The sequence below is a fragment of the Phyllopteryx taeniolatus genome, chromosome 18 (assembly GCF_024500385.1).
Source record: "Phyllopteryx taeniolatus isolate TA_2022b chromosome 18, UOR_Ptae_1.2, whole genome shotgun sequence".
Classification (NCBI taxonomy): domain Eukaryota; kingdom Metazoa; phylum Chordata; class Actinopteri; order Syngnathiformes; family Syngnathidae; genus Phyllopteryx; species Phyllopteryx taeniolatus.
Window position 1 is genome coordinate 14,917,859 of NC_084519.1, and position 25,934 is coordinate 14,943,792.

Sequence of the window (25,934 nt, forward strand, 5' to 3'; positions counted from 1 at the left end):
GGACTGGGCTTCAAGGTATACCGCGGTTTTAAAAAGTCCAAAAAATGGTTTCAAAACCGCTAAAATTTTACATCAGCAGTCTCGGCTGTTATATTGTTTATTTTTTATTTTTGCGTCATCGGTACAGGCAGAGTGACACGAGCCCTTTCCATCCCGTTGCTGACGTGAGCAATCAGTGAGCTTCCGCAGCTCGGTAGAGAGAAGATATCACAATTACAAGAGCGCCACCCACCATTCCAGATTGCAATAACATATTACAATAATGCTGTCTTGAAATTAATGTTTGGAACCATCTACGGAAATTAGCATGTCGACATTTCATGAAATAAATAATATAGACTCACTACTGAGGTAGAAAACCACCAAACTACATGCTACTAGCATACTAGCATGGCTAACACCAGTTTGTTTCTGCTCTGACTAGGGCTGGGGGGAAAAAATAAATAAATCTAATAACTACAAATAAAAACGTTCCGTCCGAAAGACACCAATGTTTGCAGCGCCACAACCCATGTTTCACATGGGATGCCGTGTTGGGCCACTGATAAACTTTGCCCAAAAAGCATCTGTAAGTGTTTTGTAAGACACTGTTAGATGTGTAATGTACATATAACATGATAAGTATAAGTGAGCTGAAAGGTGGTGAGCGTTTTTTGACTTCAAATGGTAATCACTAGCACGCTAATGCTAATCACGATTGCTAACCATTTAGCGTCTCAAATTCTGTACACCGAATTTATACCTTACACTACTCAATGACCAACCCTAACCAGTTTAAGGATTTAAGTCAATAGAATGCATGTTACTGGTAAAAAAAATATATATTTTTGAGGGAGGGCGATTATTATTTGATTAGTCGATCAATAATCAAGAGGACAATCGATTCTAAAACTGTTCGATAGTGACAAGCCTAGCTCGCACGTTACTGGACAAAGCGAAGAACAGCAGACTAGCTACTAATTTTCTGAGAAAAAAGTATTTTTATTGTTGTATTTACTGGATAATTTTTTTTTTTTTAAATGTTTGATAATGTACCTCCGGAGAGCGTTCAATGGAAAAAGGTTATTTACACAAACATTTGAAAATAATACATCTCAGAGCTGTATTTGCAATACCTTCATGCCGCGATATTTTTGCTCTGCCATTTTGATTTTAAGTCCATGGATTTTTCATTTTCTTTGCAAACTTATTATCAAGGTTTGGTCTGATTCTTACTAAATTTGAACTTTTTCAGGCTTTACCCACGCCACACGAAAAGCCTCGGCTTCAGACGCTAACAGGAAGCCGGCGGTGGATCCGAGCTGCCCCATTTCCCTCGCGACGGATTAGCTTCATTTGCAGTGGGCGTACCGGGGGTGATGCGTCGTCGTCGTCGTGACATTGTGCGCGCGCGCACACACACACACACACACGCGAAGCGAGAGCGATTAGGGGCGCACGCACACATGTGCCGGGGCGCAGAGGCAGCTTAAACATCAGGGGTGCTTCTCATCCCCTCCTACCTCGCGCTTAAGCCCTTTACACGGCGCTGTCGCGGTGAGTCACGGGAAGCTAGTGCTGCGCTAGTAGTGGATCACGACGCAAAAGGCTCACTTCAGCGTGTACGGGGGGGGGAAAAAATGAAGCGAATCCAAACACAGCAGGTGCTTGTTTGTACAATTATGTTGCCTGAGCACCGTGTGGGTTGATTTGGAGTTAGTGCATAACATACATGATTGTCAAGCAACAGAAAACTTTCAAGGGTAGGCTTCTCCATTGTGTGTTAGCATTAGCATTAACCCAGCAGACTGAAAGGCTAAGCTATGTGGTTGTTTTCGATACAAAGCGTTGAATTGTCTTTGTGTTATGGTAAATTTGACAATAAACTGAAACGTAAACGTCAATTGTGAAGCCTTTTTGTGGAGTTGCGTTCACTACCGCCATCCAACGCTTGAGTTTGCGCTTTCAAATCGAAGGAAAAAAAAAATAAAAATCAGCTGAACGATGACACAACCGTATGTTTTGGGAATTTTGTTAAATCTTTTAAACCATATTTAATTTTGGTTGCCTAAGATGACACAGTTAATCAGATATTTATATTTCAAATAACACCCTGGTATTCTTCCGAATGTATACTTTTACCTTCGCAAAGTTCATGCGTGGCATTTGCTGCCTCTCGTTTTCATGTCAATTTGGCCCACGTGTCAGTGCTAATACGTGTGACATCTCAGTATCGTGGCTATATTACAAGCTCTTTAATACAGCGGCATATTTGAAAACGGTGGCAAACACACTGAAGCGCATGAAAGCCGCTAAATTAGCTGTCAGCCAGTGCGCCTGTTTTGATTCCCCCGGGGAAGAAATACTGCGCACACAAAGTGCTTTTTGTACATCTTTTACAGTAGAAGGGTGGGTCAGAACTCTTCAAATTTTGCAGGCGTGTTCATCCGGGTGAAAATTTACATTTGGTAGTGGTTGAAGGTGTAACCCCCTAATACATTAATACATATAATTTTCTATTGGTGTTTTTTTTTTTTTTCTTCGTGCACTTTCTTCCCTACTTTGGATACAAGGCAGATAGACGACACAAAATTGCGAAATATTTTAGTTTGTGTCACTGTGTGCGTGCGCAGCATAAAACGCAAAACTCTAATAAGTCGAGCTGGATAATGGAGCCCCTTGAATCGATTTCACTGAGCTACACAAACAAAATTAGTCTCGTTTGGGATTTTTTTGGGGGGTCCTCTGGTTTTCATCTTGGTAGAGGAAGGATATTACTATAACGCTTTGAAAGGCGTGGGGTTACCATTTACTTTTGCGTTTTGTTTCTTCTTAGTAATGAAGTGCTTTTTGTCAGAGTTCCTGTTCAATTAGAGCAAATTCAATTTCAACGCAATTGTTATTCCCGGTTGGAGGCGTGGCCTGACCATTCGCCACGCCAGCCGTCAGCGAATAGTCTTAGTTTTGACGGCCTGTCACGCATCTCTGTCACGCTCTTGTCACATGTGCTGAGGCAGGAAGGCGAGAAAGCGCCGATGTGCTGACACAAGAACACATCTGTGCGTCTTTAAGCACCTGCACCCCCTCCGCCCCCCCAAAAAACACCCGGCGCTCGAGTCATTCATCCATCTGAGTGTCGACACGCACGTCGGAATCTCCAGCCTCAATGCGGGGATATAAACTACGTGTTAACACGACAGTCGAGAGCTTCGGGATCGTCCTCGCTCTGCGGCGTTCAACATATCTGATCACAAAGGGGAAGTGTATCGAATACGACCACGGATGGAATTTAAAGAAAGGGTTTGATGGCATTATGAGGTACCGTTGGCAATCAATCACGAGTCGACAATTTTAAACATCCAGTTGCTGTCAGATTGGGTAGTGCACTAAAGTTTTATTAATGTCATGTCATTGAAGTGTATTTCCTCCACTCCATTTTCTTTGCAACAAAATACAGAGGACAAGACGGGGCAAAAGTGGAAGAGGAAAAAGTGTCTTTTTATTGCACATTTTGTCGCAAAGAAAATGAAAAGCGTGAAAGGAAGGTACAGGACTAAACAAAGATGGAAAAGAAGAGATTTACTGTTACGGATATCATGCGGCATTTACTTTTCGACAAAATGTTCAGCAGTTCTTTTGTTTCCACTTGGACATGTTTGGTAAAATATCGTTTTGTCCTGTTTTAAGACAAATGGTCACACATTTACCTTCAATTAAGAAGGAGATGGCGTCATTTCTTTCTCTACATTTCTGCAGATTTCAGCAATAACAATACACAAACGTAGCATCAGGATGCTTTTTTTGCGACATATTGTCATCACTTGAGGGCCTCATCTGTTCACATTTATACACACACTTTTTATCACTACCTTTAGGCTAGTAGTGCTAATACATATGTTTCAGACAATAAACTGAGGAAGTAGCGTCTCTCTCCAAGCAAAGCCCCGCCTGAGGGTCCCCCGCTACGAGCTGCCGAGGTGACCTGAACTGCAACGCGCGGCGGAACGTCCGCTTCACGCAGCGGCTGCGTCAAGCGGAGGGGCGGCAGGATGGATGCTCGGAGGGGCGCCAATCAATCACAATTTGGAACACGTGCTGCAGTGCGTCCGCCGAGCTTTGCCTGACAGAAACGGTACAAAACGGAACACCCGCATTAGGCTCATTTTCCCCCATGTTCCATCAACTCCCCCGACACAAAATGGGGGAAATAAGTTGACCTGCCTTTAGAGGTACTTTCAGATCTGTGCTGTGTCTGCAGTGTGAATCGCAACACTCGACATCGGGTCAAATTAATGGATAGCGGGATGCCGCACGATGCCAATGTCCCACTTCGCTGGGTTCTGTGTAAAAGGCACAGGCGGATAAGTTCCGCAACTCGAAAGGGGAACTTTGCAATTTCAAAAACGCTTTGTCGTATGTTAAAACAGCCATTATGACTTGACAGTCAAATATGATATGCGAAAAAAATTAAATAAAATCATCAGTCTCTGGCATCGTCTTGTTTCTTCATATACAAGAAACCACCACATTCTAGGAAAATCGGCCAATCAGAGGCAGAACGCGTAAGTTACGAGGTCGCGCACTTGCGGGTCACCGCGTCAAATGAGTGCAGTAAGCCAGGTGGGATGCCGCCAATGTTTTGCAATGTCGGGGAAAGGGTGTGTACCATCGCAATGGCGCACGCGTCATTTTATTATGTGTGAAAGTGCACAAAGTCGCTGGGTTCTGTGTAAAAGGCACAGGTGGATCATTTCCAGCACTGATGCAGACACTTTGCAGGATCTCGGCGTTAAAGAAGAGGCAGCCAATCAAAACCTCTCACTTTTGCGCTCGGCAGAGTTAATAATCATGAAGTCATTCATCTGCTGTTGCGGCTCCGATGCGGCACTCTCTGCGTTTACATGCAGGCTAACTCAATTAGCGTTCAGCACTGACCACCTAATAAAGCCGCGAGTGGCGGATGCACGGGAGGCAGAAACATGGCTGCCAGAGAGAGCGAGAGAGAGAGGAAGAGAGAGAGAGAGAGCGAGAGAGACAAGGTTAATTGGGTGCCAAATCACTGTCGAGATCGCGCCTGGAAATCTTTCCATTAATTTGAATTAGAGGGCTTATAGCGACCGGCCTCCGCAGAAACCGCCCCCTGTAGTCCTCGCGCCCCCATCCGACGCAGCTTTACGTCCTCACGGCGCCGCGAGTCGGGTCGCGCACGGCGTCGGCTCTGACAGCGGCCATATTTCACCGGTGTGCCGCGTTGGCCTGTCCTTTAGTGATAAGCTGTAATAGATCTGCTCGCCGTGGCCCGTTCAAGGTAAGTACAGCAGAGGGGAGGAGGACGCGAAGAAACGGGGGAGGGGCAGAAGCAGGGAGAGGACAGGACAGGAAATGAGAGTGGAGGAATGACAAAAGAAGGACAAGAGGAAAAGGGCGGATGAATGAAGATGAAAGGAGAGGAGAAACTAAAAGGAAGGGAGCTAAAAAGAAAGGACTAGAAAGGGGAAACCAAAAAAAGGACAAGACGGATAAGTAAAGGAAACGGATGAAAGGACAGGACAGGCGAGAGAAAAGAAAGGTACTGAGGAAATGAAAGTACAGGACAGGACAGAAGAGCAAAGGGAAAGAATGGATTGACAAGGAAAGAAAAAGGGGGAGCTGGAGAAGGGAGAGAAGAGGACAGGAAATGAAAAGGAAAATGCACAAGGATGGAGGAATGGAAGATGAAAGGAAAGGATACAAGGGAAGGAACAGGGAAGAAAAGAAAAAAAGGACTAAGCAAATGAGGTTCATGGGAAAAGGAGTGTCAAGGAAATGAAGGAAAGGAAATGGAGGAGAAAAGACGGGAACTGAGGAAATGAAAGGAAAGTAGGGGACAGGACAGGAAAAGAAAGAAAAGAGAACAGAAATGACGAGGGATAAGGACAGAAAAGAAAAGGAGATGAAAGAATGTGAAAAAGGAGAGCAAAGGACAGGGGAGTCAAGGAAACGAAAAGAAAAAAGAAGGGGGGAGGAAGTCAAATGACGCTCGAAAGGAGTAAACAAAGACAGTGGGAGTGGATGGAATGAAAAATGTGCAGAAGGAAATAAAACAGGACGAATGACAACAAAGACAAATGAAAAGAGGGAGAACAAAGTCTACTTTCTCCGAGAAAGAAAAGAGGAGGAGGAGGAGGAGGAGGTGCATGACAAATGAGGCTCGTTGGGGGAGATAAGGGAGGATTAACCTTGCTGCTAATGAAGGCAGCATAATTAATGAGCGTGGCCTTCTCCGGAATCCCGGCTGCTTTTGCGGAGGCCGCGCTACGTTGCTCGCCGCCAACGGGACGGGCAGGGACGTTGCAAAGTACGGCCTTTTTCGGGGCGCACTCAAACGCGTCGGCCAATCACAGCGCTCCGGCTCATTTTTCAGATTTCACGAGAAAAGATCAAAAACTCCAACGGTGAAATCTGAGCGCACTAAAACGTTGGCGCCGATCTGGCGTCATTTCTGCCTCCGCCGCAATGCATGATGGGAATAGGAGTACAGTACTAATGACCGCCATTCCTGTCAAACAGTAAATACATAAACAGTGAATGACGTGACCAAGAAATTACTGGTCGGGCACAATTAGGCACGTGGGAAATTTCCGGATTTCCATATTCCAGTTCACACAAACGCTGATACTCCCTCCGAAGCCGGGAAACTACTGGATGGCCTTCATTCCCGACCTGGAAAACCGGCAGCGTGAAAGGGGCCACGGAGGACACTACCGCTTTCACGCAGCTGGTGCGACGTATACCATCCTTGTGGAAAAAACAGCAAGGTCGGCGCCATTCACGCAGAACAGCGAGAGGGGGGGGGGGGGGGGGGGGGGGGGGAGGGACAACACGGGCAGTGCCAAGCAGGGCAGAAACGCTTCATGTTACTGCATGCACCAGAGAACTAAACGAGCCACTTCCGGTGTCTTACACTCTGGCGCCCTCTGCTGGATGATAGCAGTCAATGCAACAGGCTACTTCAGCTCAGCAACTTGTATTGCAGACACTACTTCTGCTGTTATACAGTCATAGCAAAGAAATAATGACAAAAAAAAAGGTCTAATCACGTGTAAGCGTCTAGTTTGAATACAGTGTAAATACAGTTGAAAGGCTTAAATAAAGGGGTTTTAGCCGTATTAGTAGTTGAAATGATTCATTTTAAAATAGCTTAAAGGGAAGTTCGCAACAACAACAACAAAAAACACGTTTTTATAATTTTTGATAAAACTGCCAGTATAAAAAGTAGTGCATCAGTAAAATGATCTGGGGGGGAAAAATGCCCTGATCATTTGAAAATGTCAACATCCGCAGAAATGTATAGAAATAAAGTGTTGCATATTTATGATATCCGTTTCCTACCTTGTTAAATTATTGTTTAGAACTATCATTAACGTGATCAGTGTCTTCACATAGATGAATATCATCTGCAATAATAACATACAATAAAAGGGAATTTGAGCAAATCTGTTATATCAGAAGCGTGTCAAAGTCAAACTCTTTGCATTTTGAGCAACAAAGTAGCCGCTCTCCGTTTCAAAAAGTTGATTTATCTCGTTAAATAATTGGTTGATGGAAGATTTTTTTGTAAATAAAATTATTAGTAAATGCATTTTTTTAAATTTACATATACATGTAACATATTTATGAATTATGAATACTAAAACAATATTTTTTTTTTTTCCAGAAACCGTTTGACTGAGCCGCGAACGGTTTGACTTTTGCAGCGTTCAGCGTCAGCACTTGAAATGACACCCCTCACCCACAGCTCACGAGACAGCTTTGACCCAGTGCCCTTCGACCCCGAGTCTCAACGACGAGCTGCAGTGAAGCTCGGGGCACAGAGGGAAGAGATTCCGCAAAAATAGATTTGAGGCGGAGGCGTAATGAAATCGAAACAACTCCCATCTGTGACCTTAAGCATATTAGTGCAGTACATCCTGGACGAGCATCAGGAGAGGAAGGAGAGGATTGGGTTTCAGTCACTGTGATCACATCTAAAACAACCTCAACGTCTGTTCAAATCTATCAGTTGTGATTGATTTCATGAGAGAAAATGAACAATTATTATTTCATGTTTGGGATATTGAGGGGTGGGACACACACACACACACACACACAGCAAAACTGTTCCAGCCTAAAAGGCATAGACATACACCATTCTGCATGACCATGCAGCTGAACAGGACGGGGTAAAAAAAAAAAAAAAAAAATAGAAATGAGAAAAACAAAACAAAAAAGGGTATTATATATTTTTTTATATTGTAGTGATTTTTTGGGGGACAAATTTTACTTTGTTTACCTACATAAACGTTTTTTTCATGATTTGGATGTTTTAAAAAATAAGAATTTGGAGAAAACGTATTATATTTTATTTATTTAAATAAATAAATACAGATATTTTTAATTTATATTTATCTAAACACATTTTATTAAACATATTCTACTAAACATAAATTTTGTACTTTATATGGAGCATTTCTTTCATTATTCTAATTTTAAAAAGACTAGAAAATGGATGATGGAAGTTTTTCAATTTTTTTTTTCATCTATATAATTATTTTTATAACCACACTGTGGATATTTAAATATATCACATTATCATATAAGAATTTGTATTCAATAATTAATTTGAACTATTGTCACTGATTTACTGACTTAACACACGCGCACACACGCAAACAGGGGCCACGTGAATAAAGTTCAGCACTGTCAAGTTGTAGTTTAATGTTCAGCCATACGAGGGCGCCACAGGAACATTAAAGTAACAAACAGCTGTTTGAGCTTTGAATGACCTACGATGTGACTCAGGCTTGTCCTTTATAAATTGCTACAGTATGAGAGAAAAATTATTACTCTTTTAATAATGTTGACGCAGAAATTGTTCCTTTCTGTACATGAACTGCCTGAGCGTCCTCCCCGCCCCCTTACAAAAAAAACAAAAACAAAAAAATAAATAAAAAAATAAGTAATTCAATCAGACAGTGAAGGGCAATTGCTGGTTTTTTGAGACCGTTCTGGCAAAGCACACAGAAGGTTGGATGCGTTTCTCTCACTCTCTTTCTCCATCAGCGGCCATTCCGCTTCAAGTGTATTCCTGCTCACGCCAATTGAATCCTGCATCAATTCATAGCTCCATTCAAATTGGACCTGAAATCAAAGGCGTATTGACCAACACCAGTAGCTCTAGCTGCGTGAATGGCGCATCCAATGATGAAGGTGATGATGAAAGAGCACTTGGGTGTCATTGTTACCTCAGCCAAAGAGGAGTTTGCCGTAGCGATGAAAGGGTTGCTTGTGGAGAATTGAACACAATTTAGTCTTCAATTAAACTCGTGTTTTTGTAAAACATCAATGACAGTGAAGTCTTCAACAGACATAACTGTTCCCAAAAAAATAATATCACTGCCAGTCCTCCATGTTAACGTGGATATTTGAAATTCAGGAGCCGCCAATGGCATTGAATGAGTTAAGCTCGAAATGGCCCCATAAAACTCAAGTTGCTATTCGTAGTGACAAGATTGATTGATTGAGTGCATGGGAGGGGAAACTTTTCAAACAAGGCCTGATTATTGGTGTGTGTGTACGCAGCTTCAAAAGAACTTACAATTGTGAATACTGCACAGGTTTAACATTTATGATTGTTGCCCGGACCTCAGGATCATCTTATACAGATATCTGAGAATCGGGCCTTTGCTGAGTTTTGTCGCAGAGAGGGGTACTGGGGATCAAATCAGCCCAATTATCGGAATGTGTAAACCCCCCACCACAAGATAATCGCTCAGGATCTTATTTTTTTTTTGGGGGGGGGGGGGAGACATCCGACAATACGGCCTTTGCTAACTTCGATCACAAGGCAGGTGGATCTAAATTCAGCCCGATTATCGGTATGCGAGTACCCCACACCACAGGATCGTCGCTTAGGATCATCTTTTAGAGACATCCAACAATTGCTGAATTTGATCGCAAGGGGGTCAAAAATGCTTGAAATCAGTCCCCACCTAAATAACAATAAGAATTTTACATAGCTTGTCGTATCTTTGGCAGACTCCTGTGTGACTGAAGTCTAAGACTGGTGGTGGAGGTTTGTTCAGAGAAGCAATTCCTTGCATAGACAAACTGCAAACTCAGCAGAAAATGGCTTCCAAACGCAACAAACCTTTCTTTAAAGAGCCCAGAACAACCAAAAACCGAAGGTCACAGTCCAGTCCAGTAGCAGTCAAAGCAGAGGTTTCACCCCAGTAGAAATCCCACCTGTTGTTGTGTCCCCTTAACTTGGTTGAAGGCCGGCATCCCTCCAGGCCCTCCAAAGGCCCTCGTCTCTCCGGCCTTCCTGGCTCCTCGGCCCCCCGTCACCGTCACCGTCACCGAGACCTTCTAGCTTCTGAGAGAGCGTCACGATCGGGTTTCCTCTAAAAGAGTCGGTGGGTGCAGGGCGGCCGACTGACATTTAGAGCCTGGCGGGTATCACGTGCCGCCATTTTGACTTAGCTGCCTTACTGCCCCCTATTGAACGTCCGAGGAATCACACCCCCCGATGAGCTGATTTTGCACTTTTTGAGCAAAACTGGCAACGTTGTGTTGGCGTTACAAAACAATTCTGCATCCACGATCTGCTTGCTAACAATCCACCTCTTTCCTGGATGACGTAAGGCTGAACATTCAGTTTCCTGAAAATACCCACAGAGATTTCTCCGCCCACACTACACACAGTGCAGTGCATGCAGCTCGTGGAGACGTGTGTGTGTGTGTGTGTTGTGGGTGGGTGCTCCATGGCGACAGGAAAAAAAAAGAATAAAAAAAGGAAGTCTGTTGTATATCAAGGATACTGGATTGCGATGCTGGTGAAGATTTTTCAAAATCTTCAAGCTTGATCTGACATCTCTAAATGATTGATTTACATTTTTTTTTTTACCATTGTTTTTCCTAGTGGTTAGCATGTAGCATCGCTGGGGACAATGCATAATTGAAGACCCCCCCCAACAATTTTTTTTTATTTGTCTATATTAATAGCTTAAACCGTAACTACACTACAAACTATGATCCCAAAACGGTTTAACGTCATTTCAAACTCATCTTAAGACATTGCACTTTAAATATAAATGGGTCACAGATGATAAAAATAGGCAGCTTAAGTGGGTGTGTACACGCAGGGAAGACTCTGCGTAACTTCCACTAACAGCCCAGACTAAACCTAGCTCCTCCCCTACATACAAAGCAAATATCTCATTGAGATGTATGTAGACTTCCTTGGAACAATTATTGTATTATTATTTCCTGCTTAAACAGGGCTTTGGCACCATCTTGTCGCATCTTAGGGTGTTTGAAAAAGAGCACAAAAAAACAGCAAATAGGTGATTTTTTGGAACAAATAACAGAAGATAGGAAACGCAATTCAGTAAATTTGTGAATACCACAAACATGAAAAGGATTACTGTATTTTGGATTTTTCTGCTAATGCATTTGTATTTTTCCAAATATTTAGCCATTTTTTCCACAATATTTGTGTATTTTTCATCTAATATTGTTGTGTTTTTTCATATTACAAAACAATCCGATGAAAAACACTTAGTAAAGCGCTAACTGGGCAACCGTTCTTATGTCGCGTGACAAACGAGATGAATGCACGCTGTTCGTAACCTCAAATGTCAGGACCATTGTAAACTCAGGATCCCCTGTAATCAAATCACCGCAGACGTTACAAGAAAGTCCCTGCATCTCAATTCCATCTACTGTAATGGTCGCCGCAGCTGAGAAAACCTGAGCAAAATGCAAGTAGAAGACAGCGTGCACTCACGTAAACACGCGTGAACTCGCAGGCAGGCATACACACGCCGCATCTCTGCAAATCTGCACCATGGAGGGTGTGAAAGTCCGAGGTGCAACATGAGACCACTTTCATTACTCCCACCAAGCCTTGACGCACACACATGCATATAAACACACACACGCATACTTGAATTTTGAAGTCAACATGACACCTTTGAGACATCCATGTTTAAGACATGCTGCTGAGGGGATATATTAACCCACACTCGTGGATTAGCCTGCGTGACGATGATGGCGGGGGGAGCCTGGAAGCAACACTAAATGCTCCAGCGGAGATGAGCAGCCTGACAACAAGGCTACGGGCCTCACACACGAAACATGAGACCACCACTAGGAGGGCGAGGGTGCTAGTAGACGTTATTACAGCTTGGTGGCATGATTTGTCCGCTTGGCTGACCATGCCAGAATTTGTAATATGTGTCATGATCACGCGAAATATATTCGACAGTGGAACCTTGGTTTTTGTGATCCAGTCCAAAAAGTCAAAAAAAGTCAAAGTAAATTTGTCTGGCAAAATATGAAGTTAACAGCAATACAGACAGGGCACACCCGAGTAGTAAACAAAAAACAGAAAAGAGCAACTGTGTCTATGATGCAATGCGGCATGACAACATGTTTACAAGCCTTACAAGAAAACACTCAAAAGTTGCACACGCATATGGAATGCTTTGTTTGGACGCGCCAGGAAATGAGTGGTTGATTCACACGAGCTCGGTACGGAGCATTTTCAAACCGACGGAAAAGAAGTGGATGTACGAAAACTGGGTCGTACAAAAAACCCGGATTCCGTTGTTTTGTTTTTAATGGGATTCAAATTAAACCGCAAGGCATTTCAGATTAGCTCTATTGTTAAAAACAACAGCAAGAAAGAAAAAAATGAAATAGTTCCTTTTCAGTCATCAGTCATATTTTGCCTCAAAATTGGAATAATTAGCAAATTGTGCCAGCGTATGGAAACTTATGAGCACAACCATATACAGTCATTGAGCATAACACATACACACAATCCTTAAAGTAGTATTTGTTCTTAGTGTGCACAGGAGTTGTGGGCGAGTAAGACTGCCGACATCATCATGCTTTCACCGTTTCTTTGATATAGAAATATATTTGTATACGAGTGGTAGCGGGATAGTGTTCCTGTCAAAGAGACGAGCCTAGTGCTACAGCACTAGCATTAGCACGTGGCTACGAATGGCCGTCAGGGTTCAAGGCAATAAAAAGTGATGAATGTTTGTGCTGTTTCAAAACTAAAAAAAATATTCTTCCGCCTCGAGACTCCAGCTGAGCCTGATGATTCAAGACAAAATGATGCCTTTTTGCAGAAGTGCGTGAGGAAAAGCACAACCTGCCAGGCAGAATGCATTTAACACACACATTCGAATCCTAATTGTATGATAGAAATACAGTGACTCCTCGAGATATTAGTTTTTTTTAGCACGCAAAGAAGCACCCTTGAATACTGTATTTACTTTATAAAATACAGAGTAATAACAGAAATACAGTAAATAGGACAGAATTAAACATCTTGTGCATCGTGATGTGTCATTGCTCACGTGTTTGTGTCTGTATGACTGTATTATACTGCCCCCTGTGGCCAAGGTCGGTACATGAGAAGGAGCAGCACAATGAAATGAATTGAAGCTTTGACTCATGATGCACAAACAATTACATTTAATTATGTTAGTACTTTTTGGTTTATGAAGTACAATATTATAGAGTGCTATTTTCCCTATTAAAAAAAACACATTCCAATATTTTTGGGTGGGTTTTTCTGGGGAGGATGGAACAGATTAACAGCATTTCCCCTCATTTCAATGGGGAAATATGATCCGCGATACAACTATTTTGGCTGATGAATGTGGTCACAGAACGAATTAAACTCGTATATCAAGGCACCACTGTCGTTCCTATCGTGAAAATGTTGCAAAGATTTGAGGAAATAGGCTAAACATTACATTTCGCAGCATGTCAACAGAGCAAAATGAGCTTTCACAGAGGCACTTTGCACCCATCATTATTATTTCTATGATTAGCATCATCATCATCAGGAGAGGATCATGGGAACATGCCGCTATAGCTCATCTAGTGTTTCGTGGGGGGAGGGCGGCAAGGGGGGCGGGGGGCGACTCATGCGGATGAAACAAAGGGAAATGAGCTCTAAGTAAAGACTTGGCAGAGCAATGCCGTTATGTCATGTGTGGAGTCGTTCTGCCGCTTCCCGCCTCCACCTAAATGCATGGCAGCAGCAGGCAACGGGGAGGAGATGCAATAACAAGGCAGCAGGGCGGGGTGAGAGTGCAGAGGGAGGAGAAGAAGAGGCTGGGGGGGGGGGGGGGGTTGGGGTGAGCAGACGGGTAGCGGGAGTCATACTTTGGGCGTTTCGGACGGCCGGACCTTCTTGGGAGATATCTGTGAAGAGAGCAAGACAATTACTTTCTTGTTCCCCCCTCTTCAGAGATATTTCCTGTGGCACATTGCTGTTCTTGGTTGTGGCCATTTTAGCAGCGAGGGCTAACGAGCTCAGTTGCTAACTGTGTGCACGGCAAACGGCGCGAGGCAATTCACCGCGACATTTCGGGCCCAAATGATTCAGACACCCTGGCCGCGAGTGACTTGTTATTTGTATTGCGAGCTGGAAATGACGCGAGAAAGTTTCGCCGTGATCGACTGGCGAACAGCTTGCAGGGTCAGCTGGCTGCTTAGGTCAGTGTTTCCCAACTTTTATTGAGCCAAGGCACATATTTTACATATATACAAAAATATATATATCTCAGGCATACAACCAAAAATGTCACAAAACGTACTGTATATATACTGAAATAATGATGATCTTCTCTAAATATACATTAAAATTCAGTATGAAATCTGGGCCTGTTTTGTTGAACATAAAGCTATTATTCTGTTGCATCAATGGCAACAATTAGCAACACAGGGTAATTTTAGCTTCTGAAATTAATTAACATTTCTACTAATTTATTGAGATGGACAGGAAGTCAATCACACGTCTACTCTGTAAACAAATACAGTGCAGCTCAGCATCTGGCTATTGCTATGCGCCAGAGCAATATATTATTACATACAAAGCAATAACAAATGCCATTGGTGTTTTCATAGCATAATAATTCCGTGTTCAAACTGTTACCGTTGCACTTGTCTGCATCGTTCCTTTCCTAAAAAGATCAACTTTGTGTTGCACTTTCCTAAAAAGATTGAAATGTATTGTTTATTTTAATGTATAAATTACTTTTTTATTTATTTATATATATATATATATATTTTTTTTTACACAACAGTAATTACACACACACAAAAAGTAGTTTTGTGTTTTTTTCATTTTGTTCCTTACTGTACGCAATGTGAACCCAACCATGATCAACGTACATAGTGAATCAGGATTTTTCATACCACTAATAATTATAGTTACGACGCGTTCCTTATGTCCCGATGGGAAAATGGAGTTGTCTATAAAGTCTTTTATTACTTGCTTGTGTCATTTCAAGCCAATCCACAAATGAATCTTCACTCTTAACTCCACATTCATTTGCTGCGAGTCATCCGCGCTATGAATGCAGAAACAAATCGATGGTTAATTTCCAGCCTGGATGGCGGTGAAGGGGGCGAGGGGGCGGGGGCGTCTTCTGGAAATCTGAATGATTATCGGAGCAACGACGGACAGTGTAGACGGAGGTCGGCGATGGCACAAATATTCCGACTTGAGCGCTCAGGCCGGTCGAAATCTACTGAAGCGTCTTTGTGAGTATCGGTGTGATAGCCAGTGAACAACAACACAACAGAGGAGACACTCAGAAGGGTCAAGGGTCAGAGATGAGAAGACACACAAAGAAAACGGAGACTTGCATTGATGTTAATGGCAAAAAAAACTGTTGTGTTTTAACAAATGACCAAGTTTAAATCTGCATTAAGCATATGTTCTCATTCTTGTTCCCACCGAGTCATGTTTTTGCAGCCAGCTGGTACAATGTCAGTTGACTAAACATTCGCCTGAGTCATGTTTGAGTGTCATCTGCTCCCAAAAAAATGTAGGTCTTTTCAAGTTTCTTTTTTTGTTTTTTTTGTTTTACAATGACAACAAACATCAGCTGTGTGAGGCGCTTGTTGTTTTTCCACTTTCATACTCTGCCGCTCAGATCTCAAACGCTTTGAACACATCGCGCCAAAGAGAATACGCAGAAGAATAGTTAACAGCTTCAGAGGCCCATCAAATGGGATTTGTGCCACAAATCTTCGGAATGTCTCAAATCCAAACAAGAACCTGATCGATTTGGAATTGTATCCAATCGCAGAAGCTTTCTTAGGTAGCTCGACTCAAATAATCATTTAAGTAATAGTAATAGGACACCGCGCGTTATCCTACAAGTTGCTCAACAAAATGTCAATCGGGTTCCAATAATAAGATGAAACTGCTGTCTAATGATTGACAATGATTCTTTAGCCTGTTTCACAACAGGCAGCAGTTTAGGCATATAGTGAACAATTCTTCAAAAAAAGAGGCCAAGTGCTTGCCTCAACCTGTTTATTGCTGATCCCAGTTGAAGATCTACTGCACAATTACACATTGTGTATTTAAGAAAACCATACAAATCTGCTTGCTAAATGCTAACACACAATGCAAAACGCCACAGATGGCCCAAGGAAAATAGCATCGATGTCACGTTCATTATAAACCTTTAAACTACTTACATTTGAATACAAGTGGTTGTAACACATGCCAACAGCAAACAATGTTCACATCCATATCGTGTATTCTTTATCCTGTACGAAAAGGGACTAGTATTATTGCTGTTTATTTGCGACGGTCTTCTGTGTTTCGTCATCAAATCTTCATGGAGTAGATCCGTATGTATTGTACTGCCCCCTGGTGGCCATGGCAACCAGCACAATGCCCACTGAATTATCATGATGCATAAACTGTTGAATATTTCTATTTAATTATGTTGTAACTGTATGTTTTGATACAGTATTATACCGTAGAGAGTAATTTATCCTATTCAAAAACATGTTACAAAACATTTTGTTGCTACTTTTTGGGACGCTGGAACAGATGGCATGTCCATTCTTTTGAATGGGCAAAGATGATTCGCGAGTGTTTTGCATTACAAGGATGGTCGCGGAACAAATTACATTTGAAAATCAAGGCACCGCTGTACATGTCAGACGGTAACAATTGCTTTCAACACAACAGGGGCGGGAGAACAAAGTGTCGGGTGTTAAAGTTCACACCAATGTGCTGGTATTGCGGAATACACTTGTACACAGGTGTCTTCCCGCCCCGTTCCGTGCCGGTAACCTTTCACACCGAAAAGTGACACGGGGACGTAGTCAGTTTTGACGGGCAGTGTGAAAGGGGATATACTTGAATGTCGGGTGTTGAACTTCACAACCCTGTCTTTAAAATTGACTAATAAACAGCTTAATGCAGGTTTAAAGCAGCGCACTAGGATGCGATTATTAGTGAGTCTATTAAGAGTCATGTAAGAGTGTGAGATGGACAGATGGTACTGGAGAAAACAAAGGAACCAGTGTAGGATTGGAGTGCTGTGAAGCAGACATGCTCAAGTGAAAGTGTATCCTTTAAAAAAAAAAATAATAATAAAAGATTAGAATCAAAGGGCTGAATCTGAAGAAGTCACACCGGAGGAGTTAGCAGGTCCTAAAATGTAAGAAACGTTAAGGTATGGCTGGATGCATCTGGGGCTCCCCCTACCTTCATGGGTGCAAGCTGGATGGGGGTGATGTAGGAGGGGTCCACCATGGGCTTAGGCCGGTTGGCGGTGTCGGCCAGGAGGCTCTGCCATTGCTGCGGCAGCCCGGTGAACTTCTGCTCCCGCGGATCGAAGCCCGTGTGGACCCGGTGCTCGAAGTTGGACGGGGCCGAGATCTCCAGCCGTTTCTTCTTCTTCCCAAACATGCTGGAAAACCCTGACGAACCTGCAAAAACAAGGACAAATACATCAGTCGCTTGCTCTGCTAATACTATCATCTGACTAATGTCTTGTCGCTAGCGTGGCTAATTTTTTTCAATGACTTGCTACCTGTTTGCTGACAGATTCCTCCTCAATTTCTACTGGATTTCTGCTAGCTCTTCTAATGCTAGCACGTGCTGCCTGTTTGCTGCCAGCATTAACGGCATTTTCTATTGTACTGTCGCTACCTCTGCTAATGCGATCACTCGCTGCCAGTGTACTGCTAGTGTAAGCTATTCCTGCTTGCTGCTAGCTTTGCTAAATGCTCGTCATTAGAAGTCTCTTTGCTATTGCTACATATCACTTGCAGCTAATTTGCGAGGTCAAGGACTGATGCCATTAAATACAGCTTTTGGTAGAAATTATTTCCTACTCTGTTATGTAAAATATGGCTGGTTCGGACCTGTTAGTTACACAGTAACTACACTGAATGTGCATTGTCATGCGTTCTACAGTTTACAATGCTGCAGGAGAGAAACGAGGCAAGTACAAATGTCTCAACATGCCAGAAAGGAACAACTCCACTTGGTTATGTAATTTAAACAGCAGAAAGGGAAAGAAAAAAAAAAAAAAAAAGCTAAACTCCTTCCACTGTGGTGGAACAAAATGTCAAACAAATGATGCCAACTTGGGATTTTACTGCTTCTTTCGGGACTGAGAGTGTTCTGTGAGAGTCACATGAAGTGCGTGGTGTCCCTTGCACAAAATGTCATGCCGTTCGCTGTGAAAGGGGGTCATTGTTTTGCTCTTTCTAGAAGCCATTGTCCTCAGTCATACTTTTAGCACCCCGTTTTTCCTTTTCTGCATCTCCTATGGCACACATCATATTAATCACTAGAGCAATTTTTTTTTTCGGGAAACTGCGTTGAAGGGGCTGCACTTGAACCAACAACGATCTGTATCAAATTCAAACCAAGAACAGTCTTGACAAATCGCCGATATGTTGAGATATTGACATTTTTTACATTTAAATGTGAGGAAGAACAACCCTGGGAATCTTCAAACGGGAAAAGATGGAGCGATACAAGATGATGACACGAAGAGGAAGTAAGCATAAGGCTTTTGTGACATAAAACCACAGCGCAATGCATGGTACTCGCTTACTGTAGTCTTGGAGGAACAATACCGAATCAAAAATGAGGACAGAAAAATATGACTAAAAGGCACTTGGCACATATATACCAACAATCGGGCCAAATTTGAGCATTTTATCTTCCCTTGCGATCAACGTCACCAAAGGCCCGATTGTCAGTTGTCTCTGACCGATGATCCGCACAATTGCCTGTGCATTTATGATCGCTAACTCCGTTAAAGAGACACACACACACACACACACACCGATAATCATGCCTCGCATGCCTTGCTAAGATGAAGAATTAACATTCAGGGTCAACTCTAAAACCTTGAGTTGTCCCTGAATGTGAATTCTTCATTTTAGCAAGACACGCTGGACAAGTGCAGGCGTCCAATTTGGAGGGAACAGTTTGGGGAAGTTCCTTCAAGCATTGATTCTTAACTGTTGTCACCCTGGGTTCCGCATTCTTTTACTCCTGCAAAGTCGCGACCCACTTTGACAGAAGTTAAGAACAATAAAGAATTTGTATTGTTCAAAAACTGCTTTTGAAAACATAAATGTCATGTTTTTTTGTTTTTTTTAAAGAATTACTCATGTTTAAAGTGCCTTTCAGATCACCTTTTGAAGAAACTGAGGATGAACAAAACAGCATGCACAAAAATGTATATCTTAGCACAACATCAATAGTTAGTCTTCCTCTTAGGAAATGAAGGCTGCACACCAAAGCAACAGTTTAAACTACTAGTACACGGCCCCCACTTTTGGGTCCTGACCCACCAGTTGAGCATCAGTGGCCTAAAGTATTACTTGGATGGTTCTCAACAGCGGCCAACATCAGTGATCTGAGGAGGAAAATTGCCAAAACAAGCAAAAATCTGCATTGCTTATTTTTTTGGGGGGCATCCAATTCTCTCCACAGGTCTTCTATTGGATAAGCAGCCTGCAATGGGAAGCCAGTCCTCCCATTTAGCGCAATCTTATGCAACATGGGCTGACGTCCACTTCTACCGCCATGCCTCAAAGCCCGTGCCAACCTTGTTTCCGTTATTAGCGCCAGCACTGCACAAGGTGACCGCCGCAAGTTGGAATATTGACCCATGGATCATTCCGATAAGTAATTGGAGTTGCCAACCCGTGGGCCAACCGTGACAAGGCTGAAACCGACGCATGAAGAGGGAGGGGTTCCAGCGCAAAGGTTTCCCTTCCCCAAACACAAATGGCTCAACAAGTGTATCGTTTTCACATAAGATTCAGTAACGGATATTAAAGCGTTAAATATCAAATCGTAAATGTGACCTAGCGCGGACACTGATGCGGACATGTGCTATGGAAAATGGATGGATGGACAAATGAAGCTAAACGCACAAACAAATGAATTCTCATGTGCACTTTTCTCGATAAAACGCACACAAACAGATTGTGAAAGGGCGGAGTCGTCCCAGGGCAAAGATCCCGATTCCCAGGCTGATTCGTCTCCAAACCATCTGTCACCCGCTCCAGCCTCCACAGGCATTCCCCCCTGTTTTTGACTTTTCTATTTTTTTGGGTAGTTAACAGCCACTACGCACTTTGACTGGAACCTGCCCCACCTTGCAGCAAAGCCCACCATGTGCACGCATCCACAAACGTCCACATTTTGTTATGTTACAGCCTCATTCCAAAATGGAGTCAATTCTTTTTTTGTCTTCACATTTCTGCACAAAGCACGTCATAATGACCACATGAAGAAAAGAAAAAAAAAAAGTTTGTGGGGGAATTTTTGAATATTTAAAAATAAAAAATCATTAGTCAGTCATTTATTCAGGAAAATGTAATAAGAAGATTATATTAAGCTATGTTGGAATCGTAATTGACAGCTTAAACTATTACTATGAGGAGTTATTCATATTTTTCAGGGAGGTGTAGGTGTCAATTAGTTAGCCGTTTCTCGCTATTAGCACAAAGGCTCGGCCCCTACCTCTTCTGAATAACCAGGGAAGAAATGTACGTGTACTTCAATGTATGTGTTTGCGGTTTGTGTGCTGATTTTTAATCCTTTAACATTGTTATCTAGAGGCTTCAAATTTGCAACTGAGATGCAGGACATGACATAATAACCACCCATAATTCAAAATGCGACACTGGAAAAAAAAAAGGATGTGAAGAGCAGGCAGAGAAAAAGAGAGTTATTGAAGGGACTTCAATTAAAAAAAAATTTGCTTGGTAGTGCTCACCCATCTGCATTCTTACTGCTCGAGATTAGAACCTGACGGTCCGATTATGACGTATCACTGATAAAACGACATCGGTCAACATGTAGCCGATGCATTAACTTTTTTTGCTGTGCTGAGATTCTGTCGCGCTGCTCCGATATTTCAGAGTTTTAGAGAGCGCATAACAGCATTTCAGTGTTATCTATGTTGCATTTTTGTGGAATGAACCAAAATATATGCAGCTGTTAATTCACATGTCCACCACTAGCTAATATAAAACTATTATGTAGTTTACAGTTTACCGTCTTTACGTTGACAGCGTGACTAATTAAAGTTATTTAATTTAGCAGTGTTCCACTTCTTAGTCTTGAATTATATGGATGTTACAAGAATCTGGGTTCATTTAAAGTATATGTCACGTGTCTATTCTGTAAATGTTCATATATCAGCCGATATATCGGATATCGGCTTTTTTTTTTTTAAAGCCCCCGACATCGGTATTGGCATCGGCCCCAAAAATTCGATATTGGTTGGGCTCTACTCGAGATGACCAACACAATAAACCACAGCACATAACAATATCTCGACCAACAATCGCAAGTCACCTCCCCAAAACCAGATAGCTGTTGCAGTTCCAAGATTGACCTATGAGAGGCGACACAAACAGGTGGTAAAAACGTTATGATCGTCGGCACGACCGTTTTCCGAGCAGCTCGCGTGGGCAAAATCACTCTTAACACACCCAACACTGCAGGATAATTGCTCAGGGTAATGTTGCGGAGGCATCTGAAAATCGGGGCCTGTCTGACTTCTATCGAAAAGGGGGGCGAGGGGGTTTAATACCACTGAGACTGACTGGCCACGCCCCTTTATGTTCAAAGCAATTGACTGGCTCACCATGCATCTAATAATGTTGTGGAAACCTGCTTCAGCATACAAATACGGGTTACATCGGAATCAAATTCTGTCATAAACCTGCAATGTAAATCCCACTCAATTAGACAGTTGTTGCTGCTCTTACCTAGTAGCAAATGCCCAGTGTCTTTTAACCAGTCAAAGTGCTGGCGATAAGCCATGGCCGAGTGCTAAGTAAGATGCAGTCAGATCCTGGTCACATGTTAGACGTGAAAGTGCACCTCTAATGGCTCCGTTATCCACCACGAAATAAAATGGGCCTTGGAATCTTTCTGGGGGGTACTAGTGATGATTCAGGTCAGCTCCCGGACCCTCAGCATCCCCCCGGAGGGATAGTGTTACTACGACGACCAGCCCGTTGCTGCGTTTGCGCCTGCATGCTCTGATAACTCCCAAAGCGAGATGCAAAAAAAGCACCGAGGCCAGCGGCCAGACAGCTTAAGCCCGGACACGTCCTATTCTGCTTTCATTGTTTGCCTAACTCCGTCTGACCGGGCCGCATCCCAAACCGAGCGCTCTCTGACCCCTCGCGCTGTCAGGCGTCCCTCGGACCTGACACACGAGGATGCGAGCTGCGGCAAATTGATGCCGGCTCGTCGGCGCCTCTTCTGTCGAAGAGGACGAACGGTGCGGCGCGGCAGATAAGATGGAAGACCGAAGTTCCAGCAGCGGACCCATGGATCACACCTGCGTTTCCCCACCTTAATTAAGCCGAGGCGCATACAATATTTTACACAAGAAAAATCTCACACCATCAGTATGTACTACGTCTGACAGCAATATACCACAAAACCATGTCCCAAAAACAAAAATGGAACGGAACCCCACATACAGCGAAGGCGCTCTGGAATTTCCACTCTATAACTTGAACAATACTTTCTTGGCAACAATTACGACTTTCCTATAGCGCATCGTAGGTCGTGACAGAAAGAGCACTAAAATACGCCACGAGCCGTGAATCAGTGAACAGCTGTGGATAGGGTTTTAAAGAAAAAAACCAAACAAACAGGTGCAATCGTAAATAGTCAATGGGGATAACATTACACCCCCTCGTACCGATCAGCATGCCAATCACCCACTGAACCACAGACTAACCCATATAGGTCCATTTGGAGACACATTTCAAAATGCACGTGGGAGGAGCGTCACCGCTAAAGCCACGGTGCCATCATTTTTTCATGAGGAGAAGATGCGTTTGATGGCTAAAAGGGTCACGCAGCAGTCACACCCCTCACCGCAAGTGTGAGCTATAAATACATCGCGCCACCTTCGAGGGTCTCGACCCAAGGGTCTCTTCCCTGTCGTTGGTGGGGAGGGGGACAGCTGCACGCTACATACAGAGCGAGGCACGTCAAATTATGGCAGCAAAAATGCAGCCTACACATGCGTCACGCAAGCTTGGGAGGCTCGAGATCATTCCGGAAGCTTCACCGAGTCACATTAAAAGTAACATTAGTCCCATGTGAATCATGATTAATAAGCCAAGGCGGAAGGAAGTATGGCCCGTCGGCCTGTTTCATTCTTTTATCCGCCCTATTAGGATTACGAATAATAATAGTACATTATTAAGAACCCTGTATTATTTGTTCATTAAAATTAAGGACAATTAACATTTTTCTAAGTTCAGTTTTCATTTGTTTCACAGTGGTGCCTAGAGACAAGAGTTTATTCGGGTCCGTGACCTCGTTCGTGACTCAAAACACTCGTATCTCAATTCATTTTTGGGAAATGCCATTAATCTGTTCCAATCTTCCTTAAAAAAAGAAATAAAAATAAATGTTGTAATGTGTATTGTAATGAGGAAAAATAGCACTCCATAATATGGTACTCAGTAAAAACATACAGTAAGGACACACTTGGAAAGAATTAAAAGGAATTAAACCAGTTTTGCTACACTGCATCAATTGAATGGCACACTTGGAAAGAATTCAACAGTTTTTGTCACACTGCTTCAAACAAACATCTGTCCGTAAGCATACAACAAAACCAACAACGCAGACAAATGTTTCTTCTATCAAAAGCAGAGCACAGAGCTTTCACATACGAGACACGAGCTTGTCAGACAGGAAAGCAATGAGCGGCAATGCTGCAGGGCGCCGGCAGATTTGTGTATACTAGCGTCTCTGTGAAGCTCAACGAGCGAATGAAGAGTCTAATGATGACAAGGTAGCAAATATATTCTGTACAATTATTCAAGAGCTCAACGTGTTTGTACGGTACAGTATGTTGAAACGCACTGCATAGAGTTAACCCTCAAGACACCCGTATGCTCTTCGTATACCTCACAATAGCCACGGTTTAGCCGTTAGCTAATGCTAATTTGTACATCCAACAGAACTTCATTCCGCTCTGCTTACCTTAAGGCTTGGGCATGATGGCGGAGGAATGACAACTGTGGGCGATAGTGCTGATGCGTGATAGCCTTTCAGACAGAGTAGTCGCTTGAAAGTGGCTCTGGATCTTCACAGAGCCCAGCTGATAATGTCATGGGTGGAGAATCAACTCTGGGCACATGCCTTCGAAATGCGCATATGAGAAACCGATGAAAAGAAACTGAAAATATTTAACCCCCCCCCCCCGTCATTTTGCAGGTCAAATTAACTCATTTAAAGTTTAAAAATCTAGAAAGTACATATTTTAAAAACTGCAAAATAAGAGGATAAAACGTTCATTAGTTTTCTACTGAACTCATTCGCTGCCAGCCGTTTTCAAAGCAGAGCTCCCGATATTGCCAGGCGGTTGATCTCCATCGAACACAAATGCGATCCAAATATAATGCAATTGTCGTTGCATCGTAACAACTACGCGGTCAAATGGCTTCTTAGCTGTTTGACTCGACATTTCCGCGACACATTAAGTATTCCAAGTAAGTGATTATCGTTGTTAGTAGGGTCTCATCTCACCACTTTTTAAATTAACGTACTTCCTGCGGGTGGTTTTCTGCGCTCAAAGCACCACGTTTCCTTGAACGCCTCCTGCTTCTCTCCCCATTATCTCGCGTTAAACCCCCAACTTCATCGTGTATTATTAATAACCTGCTGAGAAGCCTTCCCCTCCCTCTCGTTAGGGGGAAAAAGGAGTTTTCTTTATGATCGGGACATAAAGAAGATGGATATTGGCAGGGTTTTTTTTTTTGGAGGGAATTTGAACAATTTGTAAAATTACAAATCAATCTTCCTAACCATCACATTTTTTAATTTGTTTTTCCTCATAACATTACGTTTTGCTCTTAATGATTTTTTTTCTTGTAATTTACAACGTTACTCATGTAACATTACAAATATTTTTTTTCTTGTAACATTGACTTCTATAGTCAGAAAATTACGCTTTTTCCTCTCAAATTACAACTTCATTTTCGTAAGATACCAATTTGCAAATTCACTTTCTTATTGAAAAACTACAAATTGTCTTGTCTAGTTTATGAGCAGGGTAATGTGGCACTGATACTATCAATCTCTCTCGCGCCAGCCAAGGTTAGCCAGCAAAAAAAAAAAAAAAAATGTCAGCTTTGACAGATGACGCACCCAAAGAATTTCCCCCGCATGTCCCGTTCGCCGTTTGCCGTTAATCCCCGGAAAGAAGAACGTCAGCGTGACCTCGTTTTGGGAGAGCAAAAGTTCACGTGACCATCCACTTGCGGGCAGGCGACAGAAGATGAAGGAGAAGTTGTGCAGCAGCGTTCTTGATGTACTGTTGGTTGGAACGTGATGAGTCGCACTTGTTTCAACTGTTGCACTTGTCTGCATTAATTTCCAATAAAAAAAAAAAAAAAAAACTATTGATGTTCTACTTTCCTAAAAAGAAAAGCTGTCGGTTTCTTACCGTTTTGTTCCACACCTAGTTGGAACTAACTTATCCTTACTTGCTGAAGAATCAAGTATTTCATCTGTTGGCAAACCGTTACAGCCTGACTTGGAACTACCTTAACTTGATTTTCCCATGAAGACAAAT

The 25,934-nt window shown here is 42.7% G+C and overlaps 1 protein-coding gene across 4 annotated transcripts in view; it reads right to left on the reverse strand.

Annotated features, from left to right (window-relative positions):
* The window catches only part of pak5 (p21 protein (Cdc42/Rac)-activated kinase 5), a 55,156-nt gene that overhangs the window by 16,493 nt on the left and 12,729 nt on the right, over positions 1 to 25,934 (reverse strand). The window contains exons 2-3 of one of the 4 annotated variants that reach the window (XM_061753940.1): positions 17,543 to 17,766; positions 14,188 to 14,226 (exon numbers count right to left, since the gene is read on the reverse strand). In XM_061753940.1, the coding sequence (XP_061609924.1) occupies positions 14,188 to 14,226; positions 17,543 to 17,746 (243 nt within the window). In that variant the 5' untranslated portion in view covers positions 17,747 to 17,766. Of the gene's footprint in view, positions 1 to 1,115; positions 1,375 to 10,242; positions 10,516 to 14,187; positions 14,227 to 17,542; positions 17,767 to 25,934 lie in introns of those variants that run through there. The other 3 variants (XM_061753941.1, XM_061753942.1, XM_061753944.1) reach the window with 3 other exon arrangements.